Raw genomic sequence first — 27712 nt, 5'->3', positions numbered from 1 at the left:
TAATCATCCCTGAGATTGATTTCTTCTGGAGATGAGACTTCAGACTTGCCCCATAGATATCCCATCTGCCAGCCGCCTAAAGGTCTTATTATTTTGCTTTTCAACCATTAGATTTCGCAAAAAATTTTAAAAACGCTATGCTTTGATTCACATGGTTGCTACACATTATGCACTTGATATCATGAGTTACCCAACCCCATTTAATTTGATTATCCATGGTAGGCAAACATTCATGCCTAGGACTTGGAATCGAGTTTAAGCTCCACGACAGCATATACTAGCCAACTTTGTTCTTAAAGATTAAGAAGCGAACCCAGAAATGGTAATCACTAATCAAGGAAACACCTCACCATAAAAAAACTCAGCTTCTTCTTATAACCCTAGTTTAGTAATGATAAAATAATAAAAAATTATAAAAAAAATATTTTTAAAATAAAAAAATTATAAAATAAAGTAATTATTTTTTTAAATAAAACATTATATTTTCTCATATTATAATAATCTATTCAAATAATAATAATAAAAAAATTAAATTTTCTTTTCTCATCATTTTGTTTATTTGATTTCCATTTTATTTTTCCTGCATAATTTCAAGATTCAAACAAAAGGTCTTCTCCAAATAGCAAGTCAAACCCAAATACCAAGGCCCAAGCTCTTTTCAATACTCTCCTTAAAACGCCCCGTTTCACTAGAACCAAGTAAATGTTGATGAAGGGCCATCATCAAGCAAATGAATGATGAAATTTAACCATCTGATAAAATATTTAAATTTATTTTTCTTTAATATAACATTAAAATATTTATAAATATTATTATAAAATATGTTAAATTTAATTATTTATACATAAAATTTAAATGTCATCCCACCTAAATTTGGCACTAATATTATTTTTTAAATTTAATTATATATTATTTAAACTCTTTACAATAAAGTCTCATTAAATTAAATATCTAAAAATACTCGATTCATTATCATTTCAATGTGTATTCATAGAATGGTGGATAAGTTGGAGGTATTGAACATTGAGTGATGGTGCAAAAATTTAACAATTTGAAGAGTTTCTTTTCTTTGAGGAGAATGCAAGCAAGCTACTTCTAATAGCCAATGAATAATTATGCTTCCTTCTTGTATTCTTGTTTTTTCATTACCATTAGATTGAAATCATTTCCTACTTCTCCCCAAAGCATACTATCCCCTTCTTTTTTTTTCTTTGTAATAAAAAATTAAGTACGCACATCATTTGTAAATTAAATTAATTTGGTGTAAAAATTTTGTGTTACGAGTAAACCTACTCCCTTGAATTAGTTTTTAAGGCAAAATTAAGCTCTGTCATTTTCTTTATATGGTATCAAAACTTATCATACTTTAATGTTTGACCATTCACTCATAAATATATTTGCTTCGAATGTTCATGTCTAAATGTGAAAAGACGTGCGATCTTATATTTATTTGAAATAAAGACTTTATACTATATATAAAATTTAAATAAATTTTCTCTCTTAAACTAACTTTTGGGTAAAATTAGAACATGTATATTTTATATACAGTGGTATAATTATAAATAAATATATAATTTAATTTTGAATATTTTATATGCATATAATTATAGATGAAATCCACCTAATTTTTTTTTTAATAATGTGAATGTGGAAGCAAACATTTCATTGCTTTTGAATATAAAAATGCAAAAACCATTTATTATATATATATAAAAAAATGAAAACCCACATTTTAAAAAAGAAGAGGTGAATAAAGAAACAGGGACACAGTGGAGGAAGAAGACGACTTAAACTGGGTCAGACCTCACGTGACAGCTACAGGAAGAAGCTCGAATCAAAATGGAGTTCCTGTGATATCTTTCAATTTCAAAATTTGAATCTAATCTACATTGGTCACCTTCTTGTGTTGGGTGTTGTTGTACACCAATATAAATAAATGCTACTTAATATTTTCTCTATCTCCACTATTCTATACAAGATAACAATGGGTCAAATTTTTATAATATTAAAATAAATTTAAATAATATAAAATTAAATAATTTAAAATAAATTTAAATTTGAAAAATAGTATGAAATAAAAACAATCAGCTCAGAGAGGTGGCCAAAGTTTTTTTTTTTATTAGAAAATTATGATTTACATTGATGTCATCTTTGTATTTTTACTCAACGTAGATAGTTTAATTATAAAAATCCTCATTTTTTATTAATTAAAGTTGATGAATTTATTTTAAATATACATAAATTATTTCAAAAATATCACTAATTATAAATATCAAAAGGAATATGTTTGTATTAATTATTAGTCTTTCTAAAGAAAAAGAAAAATGGTTACATTTGCCACTTCTCCCTTCTTTCTCTTCATATAAATTTTTTTAGATTTGGGTCATTTCTCTGTCTTTCTTCTGCAGTTTTGGTCATTAAGCTCATTAAGCTGCTTCAGTGAGAACCAAGGAATAAGAAAATGACAACTCCTGCCAAGGAAGGCAAAAGATGGAGGTGGGTTCTTGTTAAATCTGTCTTCTTTTTCTTTTCTCTATCTCCTCGTTTCTCACATTATGATATGGGTCGTCTCTCAGTGACCACAAGAAAATGGAAGGAGAGGATAGCTTGAGGACTTTAGAATGTCTAAGAGGAAGATTGCTTGCAGAGAGACAAGCTTCAAGGGTTGCTAAAGAGGAAGCACAACGCATGGGAGATAAGGTTTGCTCTCTTCCTCTATTTGATGTTATTGCATGAAACATCTTTATGGTTCTAAATAGATATCTACAACGTACTGATTATGAGATCTCTGATTTCTTTCTTTCAGTTAATAGAACTAGAGAACAAACTAAGAGAAGAGACCAAATTGATGCAAAGGGCTGAAAAGAAGCTTAAATTCTTGAAGAAGAAGCTTGAGTCCTTGAAAATTTCTCCCACGTTTGAGGGATTAGATCTGTCAAGTTCATATGAGAATTGTGGGTCTTCTTGCACATCATCTACAAGCACATCAGGCCCCAAAGACCCTGAAGAATCTGCATTCTCTCAAGATATGAAGGATAATGTCCAAGACACAACTGCATTTTTTCAAAATCATTCTACTTTAGATTCTAACTCTGATCCTAAACTCAAAGATTCTCCACTGCACAAATCTAGCTGCCAGTATGCTTCAAGTTGTCAAGATTCAAAAGCAGATTCTCATTCTAAGAGGTAAACCCAATTCAACCTGCATTGCCTTTTTTTTAATTTCTTTATATTGTTAAAAGTAACTCATAATTTGCTAGATAGGAATTGTTTAATCTAATTGTAGATGAATGCTGATGATGTATTTCAGCTGTTCAACCTTAGAAGCTGCTAAGGAGAGAAATGGAAGATGTGAGAGTGACACAGAGGATTATGTGGATAACTCATTGGCATTAGTTCCTGTGAATGTGGCTGCACCGACCAAGACCAGTGAGTTGAAGATAGTGAACAAAAGTATTAGTGAAGTTCTTGATGCTTTAAGGCATGCCAGAGAAAAGATACAGAGCTCAATGGAGAGAAGAAACATGATTAGAGTTGGGCCAAGTTGAATGCATTGTGTGTTAATAGTAATGATGTTAGTTATAACACCTAGCAGAAAGGGACACTAAGATAGGATGGTCCTTGATTAATGTTCTTTTTGCACTGAAAGGAAATGGCCAAACAAAGATTAGGATTAGAGTGTTGGTCAAAATTAGTATTTTATTTATGAGACCACTAAATGGGTAATAAAGTTATGTGACTGTGATGATAAAGAACATGTGAAGTGAAGAATTCTTGGAGATTTTCTGTCTAGATGATGCTTTAAGCTGGGTCCCAACTTTGCTATCTACTTTTTGATTGAATCTTGAATTCTTGATGGGTTGGGTGTGGTCACTTGATGCCTGTGAGTGACCTGCATTCACATGTTGTACGATCTTGGGATTTACTAATTTGCTTTTGCAGTTTGGTGCTTTTGTTATCTGCATTAATAGAAGCTTATTCTTGACTAAAGCCTAAATGGGTCAAAAGAATGAGTTATGTTTCTGTAATTAACCTAGTCAAGCTCAAGAATATATTGTAGCAGGCGCAAGAGAATGTACAAATGCTTTTAGAAAGATGAATTAAGGCTGTGGAGACTTGGACAGTTGCAAGGGAACCATTTTCAAAGAATTCAAAGGTTTTGGAAGAACTCGAAAGTTAAAAAACATAAAATAGTGAATGAGGATTTTGTAAGTAATCGTAATTATGCATAAACAAACTTACATATAGGTGTGCTGTCCCATCATTATCATGTGATTCAGATTTCAGATAGTCTGGATTATGCACTCCCAAGTTAATGCAAGGTGTCCTATTCAAAGGCATTTCATCGATCCTAGGAGCCTCGTGAGTGAGCAGCCAAGCCTAGGAGTACCGTTTGTTTTTTTTTCCCCTCAAACCTGCATTTTTTTTTTTATAATGGATTTTTATCAGTACTCAATTTAAAATCTCATCAAATTTCATTGATTGCATATTGAATTATTATTGATAATGTAAAGATTTATTTACCTGGACTTGGTGAAGATTCTAAATTGAATTGAAATCAGCTTGAGTCAAATTCGAAATTAGTCTCGTCAATGGTTTAAGGGCATAAATCAACCTTGAACTTAATAAAAAAGTGTCAATTTTGATTTCTCTCCTCTTAACCCTAAATTGAAATAGGACAAGATTAATGATTTGGCCCAGTGATCCAATTATAGTACCAATTTTATTAAAAAAAATTAAAAGAAAAAAGCATGATGTGGTGGACATAGGAAGGTACCACATCGACAAAATCAATCCAAACCGCTTAAAAATCAAAATCAAAATTGAAATTAAAACTACTATTAAATGAGATTGAAATAGACTCTAAACCAACTTGAATCAAAATTTGCTAGAATTATCTAGGATTTATACGATTTTGATTCATTCATTTTCTCAATAATGAATCACCAGTCCAAAATCTACTCAAACCGAATCGGTTGCCAAGTCTATGTTCACCCATTATCCGAGGCCCTTGATATATTCATTGAAGTTAACGAGGCGCAGATGTAGCCTTACTGTAAACCAAAAAAGGTTTTAGAAAAGAGTAGAAAGTAGAAACAGCAATGAGAGAAAGGCTTAGTATACTATCCACCAAACCCAAACTACATCTTTTGCATCCAAGGGAGATTCTTTTTCCTTTTTGCCTACTTATGAAGCTCAATGCATAAAACTTGTTCCTCCAATTTCAATCAGCTTTAAACGCTAAAGAACTTAAAATTGGTGTTGAAGTTATAAAATTGAAGAATTAGGGTATCCTCTAAAACAACCACACCACCAAAATATATGCACGTGGATATACATCAGAAGAGTCTCTTCACATACATACATATATATATAGCATTGCCAGCTGAAACCACTTGACTGAGATATCAGGTATGCACTAACTGACATCCATTGTCTTCTTGTAACCATACAATAAATTATTATACTTTCATTAATGCCATTCAACTGGTGGTGCTTCTCTCTCATTTTTTTTTTTTTTTGGTTTTGTTTTCTGTATTTGGATGGCGGGTTGTGGCAGATGACATATGATATGAAGCAATATTTAGTGATAATGAAGTAGCCCAGTTGCAGACCAAGTTGATGTGAGTATATGCATTAGCTGTTTCAATATGCGGTGACGTTCTAGTGCATGTACCCACCACCTATCCTCTTCAGTTTCTCCACTGGACCCCCCTTGTCTCATGGTCCTGTTGTAGAGAATGCATCCATATGAATCCCTCTCTCTCTCTCTTTCGTTTTTCTTTTCTCTTTTTCTTGTAATAATAATGAACGAGGAAAAGACCCATCTTTGCTCCATGCAACAAGAACGTACAAAAATGTGGGACAATGGATTCTACTTCTAGCTACCTAGATAGCAAGTATTATAATGAGGCTGGCTTTGCTTAATTTTTTTTAGCTCCAACTATGCATTTGCTTGTTTATATTTCATATTTTAGAATTGTCTGACAACTGAGGATGGCTATCTATCCTAAACCCAAGAATGAGTTATCATTTAACTATTTTTTTCAATATAATTGAAGAAGAGAAGGAAAACAGAAACTGAGAATGGAAGTTGCCTAAGATGGTGGGTTATTAAACCCCCAAAAATCTCAGCCGTGGAATGGAAAACTATAGGAACCCCACTAGGCCACAACACAAAAGACAAAGCAACAAAAGAACAGCAATGTCAGGCATTTTAATTTAAATCTCTTTATTTCCCATGCTTGGATCTCATCTGACAACAGAAGTGAAGATCTTCTGCCTGAAAACTCCAAACCCTTCTCTTATCCTTTGCTCCATTGATCTCTCTGATCTCAGAACAGACTCTGTCACTACCAAATCCATGTCTTCTTTTACAGCTAAGTCTGTTTATTGAAATATGGCACACATGAAAGGACCAAACGTACTCTACCCAGATTCAAGGTACATAGCACCAGCACGCCTCCATGTTCTCTGAACTACAATAAAACCCATTGCCTTCTTGTCTCAATATACATTTTTCAGTTCACTTAGCCCATACCCTTTTGGTCTTTATTTCTCAATTGTACTTATTGATGCTATCCGGCTCAGGTCACCGTATAGCTTCAGTTTTGATTGGAGGATTGGAGCATAAGCAGAAACTGGATTTTGAGATTGGTTTACGTGGTCTTTTAAATAAATATGAATGTATAAGTTACATCCTAATCTTGCAGTCTTTGGTTTAAGTGTGATCTCTTGAAAATGGTTAAACCTTGTTGGAGGCCTCGTGTTGACGATGATGCCAGTGGGAAGGTTGATGGATTGTTGGGGTACAAAGACTTGGGGAACCATCTTTATGGAGAGTTCTCAATGGCTATAATTCAAGTCAAAAATTTATTAGAGGATCAAAGCCAACTTGAATCAGGGCCTTTGAGCTATAGCAATTCAGGTCCTCAGGGGACTTTTATTGGAGTGTATGATGGACATGCAGGAATTGAGGCTTCAAGTTTCATTCGTCACAATCTTTTCTCCAATTTCAAGGGTATGTTTCAGCTTTAATTGTTTTTGCTAATGTTTCTGCTAAAGCTAATTCTGTCGTTTGATCCCTTCAAAATGACTCAATAGCAATACAAATCAGCTCAATGATGTTTATCAAGTCAGACTATACATCATTTAATAGGTGAAGATAACTACACTTTGGTGATTTTTAGAACCAGATAGCTGAATGCTTATTGTTCTTTGTGATGCAGCATTTGTGTCTGAGCACCAGGAGGCATCAGAAAATGTTCTTAAGAAGGCTTTTTCAGCGACAGAGGAGAATTTTCTTTCTCTTATGAGAAAACAGTGGCTCAGTAGGCCCCAGATAGCATCAGTGGGATCTTGTTGTTTGGTGGGAGTTGTATGCAATGGACTGTTGTATGTTGCTAACGCTGGAGACTCTCGGGTAGTCTTAGGGAGAGCACAAAAAGGAAGCCGGAGAGTTGCAGCCATACAATTATCTAAAGAGCACAATGTAAATATAGAATCTGTGAGAAATGAACTTCGATCTTCACATCCTGATGATTCCCAGATTGTTGTCCTGAAGCACAAAGTGTGGCTTGTCAAAGGCATCATACAGGTAATATCCATTCCTAGAGCACAAAAAAGATTATCTGTATAGATGTTGCTTGTGTTAAATTGATGAAGCATTTTGGATTTCTTGATGCTTTATGACTGCAGGTTTCAAAATCCATTGGAGATGCCTATCTTAAAAATACAGAGTTCAACAAAAAGCCTCTACAGTCCAAGTATAGATTGCCTGAATCTTTCCACAAGCCAATCCTCAGTTCAGAGCCATCAGTCTTAGTCCATAAACTCCAACCAGAAGACCAGTTCCTAATATTTGCTTCTGATGGTTTACGGGAGCATCTCACCAACCAGAAAGCTGTCGACATTGTGCAAAATTTCCCTCGCAATGTAAGCCATGTTTTATAAAACAGATTTCATTACCTTAATTGCCATTATTAACGTCAAGTGTGATCACCTCAACACCTCTACTGCCGCGGATTTTTTTTTCCTGGTTTTCATGTCTAAACGACATTAGTTTTTATCCCTTGTAGAATTTATGGGTGTTCCGTAAGATGAGAAAGTAGACTATTATGTTTATTACAATACAGTTAATGGTATGGAATATGATTGTCTGAAGCCATTAACTAAGCATCTCTTTCAATGCAGGGAATTGCCAAGAGACTCGTTAAAGCCGCACTCAAGGAAGCAGCCAAAAAAAGAGAAATGAGGTATTCAGATTTGGAAAAAATTGATAGGGGGGTGAGGAGACATTTTCATGATGATATCACAGTTATGGTTGTGTTCATAGATTCTCACATGATCAATAGAAGCTCGTCCAATAATTATCCATTTTCAATTCGTGGAGGAATCACCAGCCCAGCTAACTTATAGTCTGCAAGATTCGGTGTTTCATCCCTCCAAACCCATCTATTATTTGTTGATAGAAGATGCGTTGGTTCTCCTGAGACCTAGAATGAGAGTTGTTAGAATGTTCCCTTTAACATGGAGCTTTACATGATGAATCCCCACTTGGAGAACCAAGAATGGCACTGGTGTTTCATCCCTCCAAACCTATCTATTATTTGTTGATAGAAGATGCGTTGGTTCTCCTGAGACCTAGAATGAGAGTTGTTAGAATGTTCCCTTTAACATGGAGCTTTACATGATGAATCCCCACTTGGAGAACCAAGAATGGCACTGGAAGAGTTGGGTGCAGAAAATTGGATGTGGAAACGAAGATTTAACACGCCGGGTACTTCGATATATCTTAATTGTATAGATATTTACAGCAATATGCATGCATGTTGAAAGTTTGAGGAGCCGCCAGTAGCTTGTTTTACCATGCCAATTAATCAAGATTGTGGATGTCTGATATATGCTTCATAACAAAAAAGACGGTCATACATTCATTTTCTCGCAAATATAACACCCAACTATTAGGAACACAAGTTTTTTTTTTTTCAACTACAATTTTGCTCTCACGTTATATACATACAATTATTATGGATACATTATTTAATTGAATGATATTGTATAGCATTTTCTATATCTATATTAATTTATTTAAAATATTTTTAAAATGTTTACAAAAGATAAAGTAAAAATATAATATAAAGAATAAATAATAACATAAAAAATAAAAAATAAAATGTATATAAAAATTCTTATAAGATAATATTAACTAAGTGATACCTTTTTGTGTTTATGATTCCTAATTTTCTTAGTATTGATTAAATTATAACTATTGTCATAAATTTTCTATTATGAGAAATTAAATACATAATTTTATAATTATAATAAATAATTAAAAGATAACACACCCATATATTGCAATCAGTGAAAATCACATTAATCCACAGATAAATTCAATACCATTTAATAATGTTATTACTGTTTTTAGGTAGATCAGACAAAAATCTACAAGTATCGAATGGTATTTTCCTAACTAAAACTACAAAAGCTTGGCATCATATAAAATCCTCTCTCACTCACATAAGCTTTTAATTAGGTTCCCTCCTGAAATGAATCCTACAAACCAAACAACATTCGTCTTATCTTCTCATAAAATGCAACAGCCTAGGTGCTATAGCGATGCTAGAATGCAACTATTAAAATAATAATATAAAAACATTATTATAAAACAGCATTAAGTTAAATTTCACAACCACGCCATATATCATGAGCATAGAGAAGCAAACTATTACCACGTACTTAAATAATATTCACAATACAACTACTTGAAAACAGGGAAAAAAAAGTACATGTTCCACCGATCAAACCCCCCGCTTCTTCCATCCCAAAATATCTTACAACCATAGAAACATGAACCCAGACGCTGTGTTCAATATTTTTTTAACAAAAAAACACTTCAAACAAAAATGCTAAAAGATTATACAGTTAAACAAAAATCCTGATTAACAAAATATCTTCTGTTCCCAAACCCTACCTTGCAGCTCGGCAATTTACTGTGAGGCCAAGAAGAAATCAACAACACCTTTGTAGTGTTCACTAATCTCAAAATAGCAACTAGAAATATCAGAAGCTCTGAAGCAATAGATTACACATATTCAATTTTGGATCCCACTTATCTGTTTGATAATCAATAATTACCAAAAGTTCACTGATACCTTCAAGTATGTTTAACTCACGTCAAACATGTCATTTCCAAACAAGCACCTCATGATCAAACTTCCAACAGCAGCATTAAGCAACATATGAGTTTATACAGTCCCAATTACACAAAGTACTGTTCTTAGAGTTCCATAAATACACAGGAGCACCTAATAGACTTGAACTAATGTCATCCAATTCATGATTAGCTATAAATGCAGTGCAAAAGCATGAAATAGGGAAAAAAATAAAATAAAAAAGAGTACTAAAAAAATGTAAAGCTACAGTCGAGTTGACCTATGAGTATGACTAAAAGAATATGCATGCTTTCTAGATCTCATTAATGCATTTCTTAATATGTGCGGCAGTTGCAGGCCTCAGAATGCATTGATCTTTTATGTTTCTACAACCTACAAATGCAAGTGCCCATACGACCATAGACCCATGCTTACATCAACCAAAATGAGACTTGTTACCAAGTAATTTGCAAGGTCAATTACCTATTCTCTAATTCAATTGGAAAATTATAAGCTATCCCCAATTTCCTCATGAACCAAAATAATACATTTTGAAATCTCAAGTTCTTCAATCAGATAATGCTACTTAATACTGCTGTTTTCTGATGGACCATAAGAGTGCAACTATATAAGAACAACACAAAGGCAACATGTTTTTGTGACAGGAGTTGTCAAATGAGAACCACCAATCATTAAGTACTTTGTACAAATCATAGGGATAAATTGATTTAAGAACTCAGAATTTCTGATATATCTAGTATATTTTAAGATAAGTTAATATACTTAAGTGGTTGTTGATTTCTTTAGGCCTCACAAGATAAATTTGATATTAGGCACATCTGAAGCCAAGAAAAATTCCTCCTCGTACCACAAAATCTAGTCCTCTGCTCTGTAGAGAATAATCTGTCTGAAAATTAAAACTGCTGCATCTGGGAATTCAGGTTGGAAAATAAAGAAATGGATGGAAGCCACTGAGGGAATCACAGGTTAGAACACTAGACCTGCCCAAATGACACCAGTGTAAACAAACAAAAGAATAAAGCAGCCCTAATGATATTTTTTAACAAACCAATGTGCAGGAATGATACTAAGTCAATGGTGCTGCAATTATCGATGAAAAGCATACACTAACAATACCTAACATTTAAGGAAGCTATCTCTTTTCAGGACCCTCCACCAGCCTTGCCTGCAATAGCTGCCTTCTGATTTAGAAACATGAGAAAAGTTAAGTTACAAAATAGAATAGTTACAAACACTAATGATATGCAAAAGTAATCTCTTAAGAAAAGGCATTACAGGTTCAATGTTTCCTTTGCCATTTATTGGCAGAGAATTAGAAGAGGGTTGTGAATTTCTGGAAGATAGAAAGTAATGTGTTAGTTCCAATTCTCAACTATATCATATTGTAAACAACACAAAGCATTTAAAGATGAAATGTTATATAACAATGATAAATGGAGTAAAAAGTTCATAAAAACCTGATATCTTTTGCCTTCCTTTTCTCTTCTCCCAGCACATCTGTTTTAGAAGTTGGTGCAAATCTTTCAAGTCGAGCTTTTTTCTTTGCTTCCTCATCAGCAGTCGCAAGAATTCCAAACCTATTAAAAAAAAGAAAAAAGAAAAAGAAGAGATTAGTAACCAACTGCTTGAAAAGTAATTAGTAAAGTTGCTGCAGTTCAACTTCCAAAAGCACATAATCAAAGACCTCTCTGCCCTAGCCTTCCTCTTCAGCTCCTCTGAGGTCTTTAATGCAACACCAGTGCCAAACCTGCGCCACATAAGTTTTGTGTTCAACAAGTTTAGCCAATGAATGGGAAATGAATTCAGGTCCTGTATGAAAATTTTAAGAGTGAGGCCAGTAGGGTGAGAGGTGAGGTGTACTTGGAAAAGAATTCGACAAAGCCAAAAAATAACATGCATACTGTCAAACACGCACCCATATTTTTTTTTGCACACTGCTCAAAGGAGCAATAAAGGTTCATGTGCCTAGCTTTCAAGAATGAGGTTATTATTTAGCAGGACCTAAAACTGGAGTTATGAGTGAAACAATGTGCACACCTGCTGCCATAAACAGCTCTAGATTAATGCCTACAAAATTTTAGAACAAACAAAATTAAAGTTCAACAACTACAAATAGCAAGTAGTGGATGAAGGTTCTATAAGTAATTCAGGCATTAGTATTACCTAGCCGCTACTGCAGAAGAACAAGTAACAAAAACAGTATCATTCAACAAACAAGATGGACAACCCCATTGCAGAGCTACTAGTATTATGACACATTAATAGTTAATATATGTGTATGAAGCAAATTACTTTGATTGGATCATCCAGAAACCTTAAAAAAAATTAAAAAAGAAAATTAAAAAAAAAACCTCAACATCGGATACACAAATCTAGCAAAAAAAAAAGTATAAAACGCGGAAAATATCTTAGATACCTTTCAGCCCGAGAATTGCGTTTTTCTTGCTCAGACAACTGAACAGTAATTCCAAAGCGCTCGGCGCGGCGGATCTTCTTCTCGGTGTCAGATACTGCAGCGGTATCCCCCGAACGCGAGACCGCGGTGCCCTTGCTGCTCTTCGAATCCTCGCCGTCGTTCTTAATAGTGTCCGTACCTGAACTAGCGATAGATGGGGAATTGATGGTGGAATCCTCTACTCGATCTGGCACGGAGGGGGCAGCGACTGTCTCGCCTAGGGTTTTGCTAGGGTTGTCTTGCAGAGCAGCAGCGGTTGTGGTGAGATTCTCCGTATCAGTGGCCATATCGAGAGAATAGTATAACGGAGAGTACGAGAGAGGGTTGTTTGGAATGCGCAGGGAAACTTAATGGGTTTGGTACCTTTTTATCGAGAGAAGACTTTAGACTCTCCTCCTATAGGCGGTCAAGCCACCGATTGGAGAAATTCTTTTTTATATATAAAAAACTGGCAGAATTCTTAATATTAAGATTTTTTTTGTTTTTTTAGCATTGTCACGCATCACTCATTTTATAAAATTATCATATTTTATAATTATATAAATTATTATTTTTTATATTAATTATCAATTTTTTATTTTTTTTAAATATTTTTATTATTATCAGTATTATTTTTTAATTTTTTTAAATATTTCTTCATCTTACAATATAAACAGATTATTTTTTAATATTATTACGTGACATCTATCTTATAATAATAATTATTATTTTTTATATTAATTATTTAATTTTATTTTTATTTAAAATTTTTTATTTTCTTTTTAAATATTATTGCTATTATTATTATTATTTTTTAATATTTTATTTAATTATAAAAAATTAAAAAATATATATATAAAGTAAGTTATGTCATCGTAAAATTTCCAATAAGTTAAAAGTAAAATTTTATCATGCGATCGGTCATGTTATATTGTAGTGAGTGTTGGACACTGAAGGAGTCGTATGTGTCTAAGATAATAGTTGCGGAAATGAAAATGTTAAGGTGGATGAGTAGCCATACTAAACTAGATAAAGTCCGTAATGAGAGTAATAAATAAAAGATAAAAGTGGTGTCAATTGAGGATAAGTTGAGATAATGGAGATTAAGGTGGTTTGTTCATATGAAGCGTAGACATACGGAGGCTCCAATTAGACAAGTAGAGCATATTAGGTAGGATAGAAATAAAAGAAGGGATTGACCTAAACTGATTCGGAGGAAAATAATATAATATGACCTATAGGAATTACACAATTTCGAGAATCTAATCCAAAATCGTTTAGAGTGTAAAAAGAGAATCCATATAGCCGACCATAAATTTTTTGGATAAATGCATAGTTGAGTATATATAAAGTAAGTAGAATTTTTTTTTAATGTTGCTATTTGAACAGGTTTTCTTTAAGTGTTATCACACGGCACTTACCTTATAAGAATAATTTATTTGGTTAAAGTTTATTGCTAATATTTTAGAATTTTAATATTTTTATAGTAATGTTAAATATTAAAATTCTTTTCATCAAAGAATAATCTTTTTTTAATTAACAATGATTTAATGGTCAAATTAAATCTAATTTGAATTTTCTCTATCTTTTTGCCTATAAATAGTTAATACATTCTGTCATTTAAAACTCAAATATTTTTTTTTTTATCAAATATTATCTCTACATCTAATTAGTCTTAAATTCTCTTTTAATTTGCTATATTATTTTTATTACTTTTTTTGAGAGTTATTGGTCTTGATTTATAAATCTTATTATTAATAATTCTTATTTTACTTTTTTCACTCCATTAAGTAGCTGAATTAAAAAATATATATATATATATTTTTAAATAGTTAAACAGACACAAATTATGAAATAAATTAAAATAAATTAAATAAAAATTAATATTATATTTTAATCAATTAATATAAAATCAACCTATATTTTCTATACAAAATTACTCAAATATACAATAGATACTCTTTTATATAGCTAATGTAATTGTTTTCTAAAAAGTGGAGAGTTACCTTTTAAATCTTCACTTTAATGGTTAGCTGTTGTTTTACACATTTCCCTTTTATTTTTTTTTATTCAATTATTTTCCTATTTTAGTTAAATAATTATATTTTTTAAAAAAATATCAAAGATATATGAAAAATAGAATTATATTGAAAATTTAACTATTAGTAAGAATAATTAGAAATATTAGCTGAAGTCAAATAAAAAAGTAAAATGTATATAATAATTTGGTCAACAAATCAAATATTAAAATAATTCAAATTTGTAATATTATCAAATTAGATAGTAAAATTTTAAATTATTTTTATAAATAAAATAATGTTATATATTTTAAATAAAGTAATTATATACATCAATTTATTTATAAACAAATTAAAAAATATTTTTTAAATAATTTTGCTAAAAATTAATTTAAAAAGTTACTATTAAATCAAAAGAAATTTTACTTAAATTAAATTAATTGAGAAAAATTTTAAACAAAAATTAATTTAATAATAAAATTTTATTATTATTATATATATGCAAATATTATTATCCACAGTACGAATATTCTATTAGTTAAATAATAAACTGATTCAGCTTCCTTTCCGTTGCTACATGAACGGCTATATATTATAATCTAAAAAATAATAAAATTTTATTATCAAATTAATTTTTACTTAATTAATTTAATTTAAATCAAATTTCTTTTATTTTAATAGTAATTTTTTAATTTAATTATGGCATGATTATTTAATAAAATTTATTATTGGGTGACGTTAAATTATTATTTAATCTGATAAAATTATAAATTTTAATTATTTTAATATTTAATTCATTGACCAAATTACTATATATATTTTATTTTTTGAATTTGTTTCAGTTAATATTTTTAATCATTTTTACTTGTATTTAAATTTTTTATGTAATTCTATTTTTCATGTGTATTTGGCATTTTTTTTCCTAAAAAAAATAGTTGTTTAATTAAAATATAAAAATAATCTAACGCAAAAATAAAAAATAAAAAGGAAATGAGAAAAAGTAACAGTTAATACCTTATAATGAACACTTGAAAAGTATCTCTTAATTTTTTTCAGAAGAAATTGCATTAATTGTATAAAATAGTATAAATAATGTATTTAGGTGACTTTACATAAAGAATGTAGGTTGACTTATATTAATTGACTATAATATAATATTAATTTAATTTAATTTATTTTAATTTAAGTTACAATTTGTATGAGATTAACTCTTTTTTACAAATAAAAATTAATTTATTTTAATTATCTTATGCTTAATAATAGAGTGAAAAAAGTAAAATAGGAATTAATAGTAATAGAAATAAAGTTATAAAATAAAATTATTGTGATAAGTGATTGTATATTTTTAAATTATTAGTTAATTAAAATTAACGAGTGAGCGGTGAATTATAAACTAATTAGGAAGAGCATATTTACTTCAATTATAAATAGAAAAGGATATGAAGAAATTAGTGGAGGTTAAAGAGAAATAAATAGTATTTGAAAATAGTAGTTATAAAATTGTAGAAAATAAAATATATATTTGAGGCACAGTGATGCTGTTTTAAGGATGATTCTAATACAAGCCACTGTCCCATAAAATTCAACAAACTCTTCTTAACGTTACAATGAAACAAGAATCAGCAAAAATATATAAATAAAATTTGTGAATCAAAACTAACAACTTTTGAAAAAAGCAATAAAAATAATAAAGCAAATCATAAAAGGATTTAAGAGCATTAAAAGAGAATATTGGTGAAAAGAACAAGATTTAACGTGTGTTAAATGATAGAAGGTATTAATTATTTATAAGCAAAGATAAAAAAAAATCATATCAAAATTAATTAGACTATTAAATAATTACTTATTAAAAAAATGTTTTTTTTTAATTATAAATTTTTAATGCTGCTATTTAAAATATTAAAATTCTTAAACGTTAGTCATAAACTTCAGGCAAATGAGTTAATAGATGCTCTTAAATTAATGACCTCAATGGCCATAATTTTTTTTTAATAACCTTAAGGTTTTTTTTTTTTTTATGACCATAAGTTATTATTTAATAATAATAATAATAATAATAATAAATAATGTGTTTAAAAAATTCTACTAAATAGTTTTGATTTTTTTTAAATAAACATGGGTTTTTATTTTACTGTCATTAATATTTTCAAATTAAAAATTAGAGAACATGATAATGGATGATAATTATATTTAATAATTAATATTTTTTCATTATTTAAATTTAAAAGATCAATTTAATTAAGGATTGTATTTAAAAAATTAAATTTTATAATAATTATATATTACAACGGTTTAGGAAATACAAAAAAATTAAATATATTCAATTAAAAATTATCACTTTACATAAATGTGTAAAAAGTATCAGGAGAAAATATATATGCTTTAATTCAATTTAAATTGCCACTTTGTAATGACCTAATCCTTGAAAAGGGATACATAGAATTCTGCTTGTTGAGAAGCTAACCTTTTTATATTGGGATACTCCCTTGACATGTGTCCATTTTTGACCACATCTGTAGCACTCATAAATTTCGAACCTGATGAGATTTCCTACTTCTAACACAACCCGCTCAAATCTTTACCATGACACAAGAGAAAGTCAATACCTCCAACATCGTAGTGTCGAGTAACCTTTGCATAGGAAGTTTCAATGTGCATACTTTTATTGATTCGGATGTATCACACTTTTTTTGTTAACCTGTATATAGTCTCAAGATTAGGATTGATAGTCTCAAGTTTAGAATATCCGTTGCTTTTTAGTAGACCCAAGTGTAACTATTTAGTAACATGAATGATTTGTTATGTTTGTCCAATGATTATTGAGGACAATTGTTTTTCAGCTGACTTAGTAATTATAGAATTGACAAATTTTGATATCATTTTATGAATGAATTAATTCTCAGTCAACTATGCTACCTTAGACTATAGAAGCATGATAGTAAAGTTCAGAGGACAGTATGGTTCGTTACATACTTGACATAAATGTGATAACTTTGAAATCTTACATGGCAACATCAAGGGAATCTGCATGCTTTATATATATAAAAATAAATAGATTATTTATTTATTTATTTATGAGTTTATTAAAAAAAGAAAAATCTCTTAATAAAAAAAATCTACCATTTGCAATTAAATGATACATTTCACTTAATGTTTCTTAATTTTAACTCTTACGACGATATTATCTCTAAATTTAGTTGGTAATATAAATTTTTTTAAATAATAATTTAAAAAATAATAAAAATTTTATTTATTTTTATCAATTTTCAATTACTAAATTAACATGACGTCCATCATATATAAAATAACTTATCTCTCCTCTCTTTTTTTTTTCCTATCTCTTTTCCACACTCAATTCTCTAGCCCTTATCTTTTTTTATTCATGTTTTTTTTTTCTTGAAAATGAAATATTTGCATCACTAAGGTTCATTGAGCAATAGTTACATGAAGGTGTAACAGTGGCTCATCCCAACCCTTTACAAGATCTAAAAATGTACGCCAGCTCATAAAAACTTGCCTTTCACCCATCAAAATCACCTTTGGCAAACTATTCATAGCAAAACCGTCGCTACCCTTGATGTAGACAAGCAGCGAAAATTGCCCAAACCACCTGTATAACATCGGTGACCATCTAAAGGAGTTGATGTATAGGCTAAGGCAGAAAAAAACATCGAAGACCAAGTCTCCTATCGCCTACCCATCTAAAGTAAAGACGGGGCTCCTTACTAGACCACCAACCTAAACAAGTTCAGAACACATAAGCAAGAACTAGCATAGAAAGCAGGCCCTTAACACCAAAGTCCAAGGCATTTCAGTCTCATAATAACCTTGGGTCGATTTTAATGCACTTTTGCTATGCAGGCTCCTTGTCAACTACACTCTTTCCTTGAGCCCACCTACTCCATGACAGAACTTTAACCAAACACAAGTTTAAACCGAAGCGCTCTCCTACATCTCCCAACTTGCAAAAACTAGTATGCAAAACATTTGTACACCCAACCTAGGGTGAGGGAGAGTAACACGGCCTAGTCAAAGACCACCACTAAAAACCTTACCCCGCCCATGGGTTAAGAGAAGCAAGGGGAAAAGAAAAAAAATACTTGGCTAGATCCAAGAAAATAAAGGAGACCAATGAGTTATTTAAGAGAAAATTCTCTCTTTAAATGGTGTCGTCTCTACCCTTTTATTTTTTTTTTCTTTTCTTTATCTTTATATGCAATTGTGTAACTCACTTTGCCTGGCCTTACTTGAGTCGTAGCTTGATATCCGCCATCTTATGGCATCCTCTCTTGACTTATTAGTGATTAGTAGCCTAGCTCATTCCCCCAAGGGCAAAACTAGAAATTTATTTTTGGGGCCAAAAAATATTAATAAAAAACTAAATGAAACTTTAATGAAAATATAAAGATTAAAGTAAAAATATAAAATATTAAGAAATCAAAATTATATAATATAAAAAAACAATGAAATTTACATAACAATAAAAATATTGGAGGGGAAAAAAATAATTTCCAAAAAATACACTAAAATTTATAGATAGAATATAAATTTTTAAAAAATTATAGGGAGCAAACAGTAATTAAAAAAAATACATTAAAATTGTGGGTAAGTCTTTAATTTTAGAAACTTGTAGTCATTGTTACCTTGTTGACGATGGATGTACATAGAGAATGTAATTAATAGATATAGATTGAAGCAATAAAGAAAAACTTTTGTCTTCATATCACGTTGGCTTAGAAATTAAAAAATTGATAAAAAAAAATCAATAATAATTCCTACCAAATAATAATAAAATAAAAAATTACGAGCGCTATAGTTGGTCTGCGACTGTAAACTGCTACTCGTCGAACCAGAGCTCTTAGGATAAGATTAAAGCCTCTCGCTTTCCTTCCATCTTCCTTCGTCGAATTTTCATTTACTCCTACACAAATCACATTTCTCATTCCTCAAATCTATGGGACTGGCTTCCGTCATCCACAATGGTTTTCATACTCCTCTTAAATTCGATTCTATTAGGGTTCCGCCATTCTCAGCGACAGCTCAAGCTCTCAAATGGACCAGAATTCACTTCCCTCCCTCCTATTCTGGTCTCTCCCTTTCTCTCTCCTTCTGTTTTTGCTCAAACTTGGAGTAAACAATCATCTATCAAAGTTTAATATATATTATATATATATATTTTTAATGTTGAATTGCAGTTACTCACATATTTCGTGATCAATATTATCCAATTGCTTGTTCTAGAGGCGCTGAACAGGAGGCTGATCTATCTACCTCAGGTTAAGATTGTCATGTTTAACTTTTATTTGTCCACTGTGCACTCAATTGCAAGAATTTTGTTTTCTGCCACTGAATTTATCTGCAGAATCTGAGGGCGGCAGTTCTCGGACGAATGATGAAGCTTCCCTTTATGTGGATAAAAAATTAGGGGAGAAAACTCAGGACCATGGAAATTATACAACCTCTATTAAAACTGTTGCTTTATGCGTGAGTACCTCTCAGCTTACTGTGACATGGGCATTTTAAGCAATTGGTTTTGTCCTTTCCTTAATTAAGATCTTTGTAGTCATTGATTCCATAGGTTTGCACTGCTGTGGCATTTGGCATTGGTATTGGTTTGAAAGATGGAGTTGGCAAAGCATCAGAGTTTTTTGCTGGGTATGCTGAATTTTACACTGTGAAAGTTATCCTTCAATTGTGTTCTTTTATATATGTATTTTGTCAACACAGAGAAACTTTCTTCATTTACGTTGTTGTACTATTATTATTTGCAAGTTTATATATTTATATCAAGCAATCTAACTTGGCATCATTTCCTGATATTGTTATGGAAGAATTTATCCATATATGCAACTGGACTGGATTTATGCTTTCTTGCAGCTTCTAGTTTCGCATTTCCACATATTTCTTTTTGTTAACCACTTTTCATTTTCATTAAAGAACAAGGAGAATATATTAGCTTCCCAAACTAATTAGAGAGTAAGTTTAGGGTGGTCTTTTGCTATAAATATGAGCCTTGTCCACTTTCTGTTTCTTTTCATTGTTAGTCCAAATAGGCTTTCTGTCTCTGGAAATACACAGTTACTATAATTTATGATCGGTTTGGTGGACTGCTGAGGTGTTGAAGTTGTTCCCTCCTCCTCCCTCCCTCCCTCCTCCTCCCTCTCCAGCATTGTTTCTTTTTGTGTTCGTTGTTGGGTAAAATTAGTTGAGAAACTACACCAGTTTGGCGCCTAATCTATGGCTTTAGGTCTTATGGTTATGACCAAAAAGAGTAGGCACTCTGGCTGTCTGACATTGCACATAGTTCCAGATTTCAGCATTTGTTTTTCCAAGAATAGGTTCATTACCCATATTGTTTTGTCTTTGGCTTGTCTGTCTGAAATCCTGCATTGAATTTGCTAGTTTTTTTCTGAAATTATTTTTAAGCTTCACTGTTTCCTCCATAATGACCATCATTGATTATTTCAGGTATATATTGGAGCAAAGTTTGTCAGTGGACAACCTATTTGTCTTTGTACTGATTTTCAAATATTTTAAAGTGCCACTCATGTATCAGGTGCCTTACAAACCTACTATTTGCTTATGAACATTATGATTATGCAATTTACCAGTCCATAGGTTCTCAAAATTATATATGATATTTGTTAACATTATTTTTTCTGCTAAATAATACATTGTATGTCAAGATGAGAATACGTGATGATTGAAAATTTGGTCTTTTTGGAAATATAGAATCGGGTACTTTCATATGGTATTGCCAGTGCAATCGTCTTTCGTTTGTCACTGATACTACTTGGAACAGCTACTCTGCAGGTAGGAGAGTTCATAATTTTATCTGTTTAATATTTACTGTTTGTTTCGGCACTTTCTGAAAATTTTCTGCCTTGTTTTTATAGAGGTTTGAGGCTGTCAACTTATTCCTGGCTATAATACTCTTGTACTCATGTTTCAAGGTGCCATTTTCTGGCTTGAATAGCAGCCATCTGTGAATTACATATGCTTTTAATTACTTTTTTAAATAGGCTGTTTTGTTTTATCAGTTTTCTCTGTTAATTCGACATGTTTGTGCAGTTAGATTTCATATGACACATCAAAAGATTAAGAATATGTAAACCACTTACTTGAGCTGGTTTTATTGGATTGCACTGCAAAGACAGGTATCAAGTCGCAGCTTGAGCCTGGATGCGACCTTCATTTGCCTTTCAAAGCTGCCACCCCAAAATAAAGAAGGGATGGGGAGATTGATTTACCTATTCCAACATTTTTAGTTCTTAAATCTATTATTTTGTGACAGTTCATATCAGCAGCAATTACTGCTGCTTCTGCTATTGTTATTATTGTTAATGTTATTATTTTTGCATGTGATTATTTCTGCTGATTTTGATTGCGTAAATGGTGAATTATAACCTTCTCTACTTTATTCTAGCTATTTGTCAGTGAAGAGGATGACACTGACTTATCCAACAACTTTGTAGTGAAGACATGCCGGAGATACATCCCTGTTACATGTAATCTCTGTCTAGCATTTATATTTTTGTATCTGTTCATCCAAGTTATGATATGTTTTCCTTCAAAAAAAAAAAAACGTTCTAATATGTTTTACGGATACATTCCATGTTTTATCACTTTGTAGAAATCTTTCAGTATTTTCAGGGCTTACAGAAATATGATGTTATCAGGGGAAAGCTAAGGAAGCCTAGATATGGTCAAACCCCATTAACATAAAGGCGTCCCTATGCAATTAGATATTGGTCATTCAGTTCAATTCTACTGAAATTAGTTATGGTTTGTCTGGATGAAAATAAATATAGTGCTAAAAGTAAAAAATCCTTTTTGGTATATTTAGAACGTGAATTTGTCAGTTGGTGAATATTCAAATAGTTGGGGAATGTGAGATTTCCAAATTAGTGGTCCTGGGCTCGATTCATGTCCCATTGTCATTGAGAAGGGAGTTGGTTTTATTTATGGGATGAAAGAGACAACCACCTATTACATGGCTTGAGATCCATTGGGCCTCCCTGATGGACAAAAAAGGAAAACAGAAGTTAGAAAAATAACAAAGCTTTTTCCTTGAGTTGTGCATTATGATATTATTTACCGTGCACAATCTGACATTTTTTTGGCATAAATTTTGAATTCTTCTTTTAACTTTTTCCTAATGTGGCAGCTAATTATGATGGGAATCGTTTCATAACAAATCAGGATGGTGTGTGGAAAGTAAGCCATTCATCAGACGTTGTTAACTGTTCAACATGTTACTCTGGCCTTTATAAGTATTATTATTGCATCATAAATCCAGTATACCAGCATTGCAGGCCACACCTTTGCTTCTCACAGTAGCAGTTATTGAGCTCAGTGATATAGCATTTGCTGTAGGTTTTCTCGTCTTCATCAATGTGATGTATATAAATTATAAAAGTACATAAATTTATGCGTTTGATTTTTTTAATAGAGCATTGATTCATTCTTCGTTTTTTAGGTCGATTCAATACCAGCTGTCTTTGGTGTTACGCGGGATCCTTTCATTGTTTTTACTTCTAATCTCTTTGCCATCTTAGGTAAATATTGTTTTATCCTTACCATAGGCTCAAAGGTGTTAATTGCATATTTGGAATTGGTTTTGGGCTGCCAGTGCCAACTTGTGAACTATAAATTTTGGCCTGCATTTTGGTTCCACATCATTAAATTTAAAAATACTTTTGTTTTACAATTTTGATTCTACATCTGAGCTACTTTGTAATTGAGTTAGAAATGTATTTGCAATTGCATTATAGAGATTTGTTGTGGAGTTGGATTTAATATTAATAGAGGCTAATTGGTCTCATCTCTATTGAATGTAGGTTTAAGGTCGCTTTATACGCTTATTTCTGAAGGTATGGCAGAGTTAGAGTATTTACAGGTAAAAGGTTTAATTTACCTTAATTTCCTATTCTTGTTGCATGACTTCTGCCTCATAATCTTATGTTTGAGCCGAATCATTGTGATCGTGGTGCACTTCTTATTCTTGTACCATCATGAAATGAATCAATATAAATGTAGGTGTTATACAATTGATAAAATGGATATCATAATAGTGCTTGTACACTGATTACACAATTTGTAATTATTATCAGATACTTGCACTATTATCTGGTGTTGGGATCCAAGTGTAGTATAGCCTCTCAAAAGTTGGTGTGGCCAAATCACATATGACTAAATGCATTTATCCAAGTAAGAGATCAGAAGAAGACAGGAAGCATGTGACGGCATTTTCTTTATTTGAACTCCAACAATAACTAAGAAAAGATAAAGTCTCAAGTAGTTTTAATGGAGTTTAAGTACTGGATCCAAAGTTGAATAACAGTTGATCTGTTTACCATCCGTCTAGTAATAATGTTGATGTGCTTAGTACTGTATACTGAGAATTGTAAATTTACAATTGACCTTTTTGGCTTGCTTTCTTCCCCTTTCTCAGCCTTCGATTGCTGTTGTTCTAGGCTTCATTGGTTGTAAGATGATCCTGGATTTCTTTGGTGGGTATCTTCATGCTCAATATTGTTCTTACATTCTGTTTGATTCTTAGTAATAAAAGAAGACAATTGAGATTTCTCAACTCTTAATGCAGGGATTCATGTATCAACTGAGGTCTCTCTTGGTTTTGTAGCAACGAGTCTTAGTGCAGGTGTGCTATTGAGTCTATTGAAGAAGTCTGACTAGTTATAGAAGCAACTGCAGGGTAGGTGGTAACTCTGCTCTATAAATTCTTTTACTCAACACAAACGACTGAATCGTTGTGCCTTCTTTTACCTGGTTCAATGTGCAATTCTTGTCTAATAAAAGGATAGCTGTTTGTCTCTTTCTTATGCTGAGAATTCATACTTGATTTATTATTCCGATATCAGTACATGTGCAAATCCAATGTGAGAATCTGTTCCATAATGTTAGTTAAAATGGACATGGCCTATTTCCAAACCTAAAAGGCACTTTTAGGGGGAAGATTGTTCAAGTCATATAAGAATCACTTTACCCATTTATCCATGTAGAGTCTCAACAGTTTTCATTGCATAAACTCCTTATTATCAAGAAGAGAGGGCGACCAAGGGAAAACGTTGGCTGTAATTGGAACTTGGAAGATCTGAATCTTCACTTTCACCACTTTTATCAAGATCCGAGTAAGAAACTGTAACTGTGTAGGAAACATTTAGATGCTTCTCTTCTTTGGATTGCGAATGCATTCCTTTTGACAGTGGCATCTCCTGTGATCCTAGTGCGCGATTTGAAAGTAAAAATGAGAAAAACTTAGATAATATTATTCCAAGATGGTGAAGAGGAGCTTCACTGTGTGCCATTGTGTCAGGAAACCTGCAAACTATGTGTCAGGATAGTCTAAAATTAAAATATTTCAATTCAATTTAATTTTTTTATTAATTTTTATAATTAAAAAGTTTAAAATTATTAGAATTTAATTTTTATATTTGAAAAATTAATTATTTTAAAATAGATAAATTCATGCCAAAATAACAGATTTCACAAGAATTTAAATTATTTAATAAAATTTTCTATTAGATATCTAAAGTACTCCTGCTTATGTTATATTTATTCCTTTATAAATAAAAGTGAAATATGAAAAATAAATGCATTTATTTTATTTATTAATTATTTCAAATAATAAAATTTAAATAAATTTTATCATTTAAAAAAAATATTTAATTTTTATTCTAGTTGAATCTTAAAATAATTTTATGTAATTATTATTTTAATTAATAATGTATAATATATTATATGTTATATTTTTAATTATTAACTATATAAATTTTAATTATAAAATACGTATATATCTAAAGATTAAAAATATATTATATAATATGTTAAAATATTTATAATTAAAAATTATAAGGTGATTTAATATTTTTATAATTAAAAATAATTAAGAAAAATTAAAAAAAAATGAAATATAGGATTAGATTGTATGTAATTTGTAATTATATTACGTAATATATAAATATATTTATAATTAAAAATTAAAAGGTATATATATATATATATATATATATATATATATATATATATATATATATATATATATATAAAACTGATTCTTCAATTTGTGATATAGTTTTGATTTAAATTTTTATAAAGAATTAAAATAATAAAATAAATTCAATATCATTTTGATCCGATATATATAAATCTTCCATTCAATTCAAAATTTATACCTGAATTTAAGATAAATCGATAACTCAATTTTTATATTTTATATTTTGATTAAACATTTATACCAAAATAAGAGATAAAAATAACTTTTTCTTCATATTTGAATTAAAAAAATAAAGTGGGCTAGACATTTCTATCATTAAGAGTAAGTATTCGGTTAATAAAATTGAATTAAATTAAAATTTTAATTAATTAAATTATTAATTAATTTTAAAAATATTAATTAAATCAAATTAAAATTAAGAAAAAATTAAATTTAATTTAAATTGAAAATATTTGTTCTATTATGGATTGTAATTGAATTAATAAAAAAATAAAATATATTTTTAATTTAATATTAAATAAAATATATTAATAAGAGAATATATATTTCGTCAAAAATACTAAATATAGTTTAATATTAATAAAAGAATAATTATAAATTAAATATTATTATAAAATTATAAAAATAATAATAATAAATAATATATTATTAATAAAATTATAATGAATATGTTAGTTGAAAGAAATTCTATTATTTCGGTTACACCACTCGTTAATGTAAACCCTAATTAAGATTATTACAAAAATGAAAAAAATTCTTGCCGGTAGCTGACATCACGTCGAAGCAATCGAAATCAGCACTGGGATAATCTGAAAGGTGAGATAAAAAGAACCACTATACCTGCTAAGGGACTACCCGCTTCAAATTAAATCCACTCTTTTTTTTTTCTCTCGAATATGCGGCTGTCCTTAACTGTAGCTTCACAGAATGCTGTGGACTCTGAGCAGCCCTAGCTGTCTCTAACTGACTGTCCCGCTCTGCACTTCGACGCAATTCAATATCAAAAGCACTCTACAGAAGAACAAGCATCAATCGATGGCTGCTACTCGTAAGAATTTCTCATTTTTCTTCCACTTTTCAATTCCATTTTTTTTTTTTTAACATTGTGCTTGAATCGGAGAAAGAAAAATAATTATAAAAAAAAAAAGATTAATAATAACAAATAAAAAATATATTTTTCTTATTACATTTAGATAATGGAAAGAAAATGTAAAAGAGAAAGTTATTTTATAAACAGTAAAATTATAATTTTATTTTTAAATTAAGAAATAAAAATAAAATAAAATTTAATTTAATTTTTATATTTATTGAAGATGTTTAATTTAGTTTATTTTTAATTTTGATCTAATTTAATTTATAAATTTTAATTTATACTTAAATTAGCCTAATTAATAAAAATGTGTAATTATTTAATTATTTAATTATTTTTTAAATATTAAAATATTATTTTTATATTGTATAATTAATTAATAAAAATAAAAATATTATTTTTATTATTCAATATTATTAATTAAACTGAAAATATAAAAAAAATATTTTTATATTTTCATATAATTAATTAAAATTAAAAATTATTACTATTTTAATTAATAATATTGAATAATAAAAAATAATATTTTAATATTAAAAAATAATTAAATATTAAATAATTTATTTAAATAAATTATTTGATATATAAACAAATTAATTAATTAATTATACAATATAAAATTAATATTTTAATATTAACAAAAGTCATTTTTTAATATTATTTAAATAAAATAATTAAATATTTTAAAAATAATATTAAAATATTATTTTTATATTGTATAATTTTTATAATTAAAATATTAAATAAATTATTTTTATATTATATTTTAACATTAAAAAATAATATTTTTATTAATCAGGCTAATTTGAGCATAAATCAAAACTTATGAGTTAAATTAGACTAAAAGCTAAAAATGGACTAAATTAAACCTCCCCAATGAGTGCAAGAGGCAAATTAAACCTTATTCCAAATAAAAACTTATATGATATAGGAATATATTTATAATTTTGTATAGAAGTGAATAAAATACCTTTATTT

At 29.9% G+C, this 27712-nt stretch overlaps 4 protein-coding genes across 5 annotated transcripts; 3 read left to right on the top strand and 1 right to left on the bottom strand.

Annotated features, from left to right (window-relative positions):
* Window positions 1-2325: 2325 nt before the first annotated feature.
* LOC110633621 (uncharacterized) lies at window positions 2326-4149 on the top strand. Its single transcript, XM_021782303.2, has 4 exons — window positions 2326-2496; window positions 2577-2700; window positions 2807-3186; window positions 3311-4149. The coding sequence occupies exons 1-4, from the start codon at window positions 2462-2464 to the stop codon at window positions 3546-3548; spliced, it is 777 nt and encodes a 258-aa protein (XP_021637995.2). The 5' UTR covers window positions 2326-2461; the 3' UTR covers window positions 3549-4149.
* A 1243-nt stretch (window positions 4150-5392) lies between these two features.
* Window positions 5393-8519, top strand: LOC110633632 (probable protein phosphatase 2C 38). The gene is made up of 4 exons (XM_058147563.1): window positions 5393-7021; window positions 7230-7597; window positions 7699-7935; window positions 8194-8519. Exons 1-4 carry the CDS (start codon window positions 6742-6744, stop codon window positions 8416-8418), a joined length of 1110 nt encoding a protein of 369 aa, XP_058003546.1. The 5' UTR covers window positions 5393-6741; the 3' UTR covers window positions 8419-8519.
* Window positions 8520-9712: 1193 nt separating this feature from the next.
* LOC110633638 (protein MODIFIER OF SNC1 11) lies at window positions 9713-13061 on the bottom strand. Of its 2 annotated transcripts, none has more exons than XM_021782325.2 (6): window positions 12592-13061; window positions 11860-11922; window positions 11633-11752; window positions 11451-11508; window positions 11292-11356; window positions 9713-11155 (listed from the first exon to the last, which is right to left on the bottom strand). In XM_021782325.2, the coding sequence occupies exons 1-5, from the start codon at window positions 12915-12917 to the stop codon at window positions 11318-11320; spliced, it is 606 nt and encodes a 201-aa protein (XP_021638017.2). In that variant the 5' UTR covers window positions 12918-13061; the 3' UTR covers window positions 9713-11155; window positions 11292-11317. The 2 variants fall into 2 exon arrangements, with proteins under 2 accessions (XP_021638017.2, XP_021638026.2); XM_021782334.2 differs by having other exon boundaries at window positions 11292-11353; window positions 12592-13012.
* Window positions 13062-19421: 6360 nt separating this feature from the next.
* On the top strand, window positions 19422-24469 carry LOC110633651 (thylakoid membrane protein TERC, chloroplastic). Its single transcript, XM_021782358.2, has 14 exons — window positions 19422-19714; window positions 19823-19903; window positions 19990-20111; window positions 20206-20282; window positions 21096-21183; window positions 21360-21440; window positions 21524-21580; window positions 22054-22135; window positions 22795-22844; window positions 22943-22999; window positions 23107-23185; window positions 23468-23526; window positions 24082-24139; window positions 24232-24469. The coding sequence occupies exons 1-14, from the start codon at window positions 19582-19584 to the stop codon at window positions 24321-24323; spliced, it is 1116 nt and encodes a 371-aa protein (XP_021638050.2). The 5' UTR covers window positions 19422-19581; the 3' UTR covers window positions 24324-24469.
* The last annotated feature ends 3243 nt before the right edge of the window (window positions 24470-27712 follow it).

Source organism: Hevea brasiliensis, chromosome 5 (assembly GCF_030052815.1).
Source record: "Hevea brasiliensis isolate MT/VB/25A 57/8 chromosome 5, ASM3005281v1, whole genome shotgun sequence".
Classification (NCBI taxonomy): Eukaryota; Viridiplantae; Streptophyta; class Magnoliopsida; order Malpighiales; family Euphorbiaceae; genus Hevea; species Hevea brasiliensis.
The sequence above is the reverse complement of the archived record's forward strand: the minus strand, read 5'-3'. Positions and strand labels throughout refer to the sequence as shown.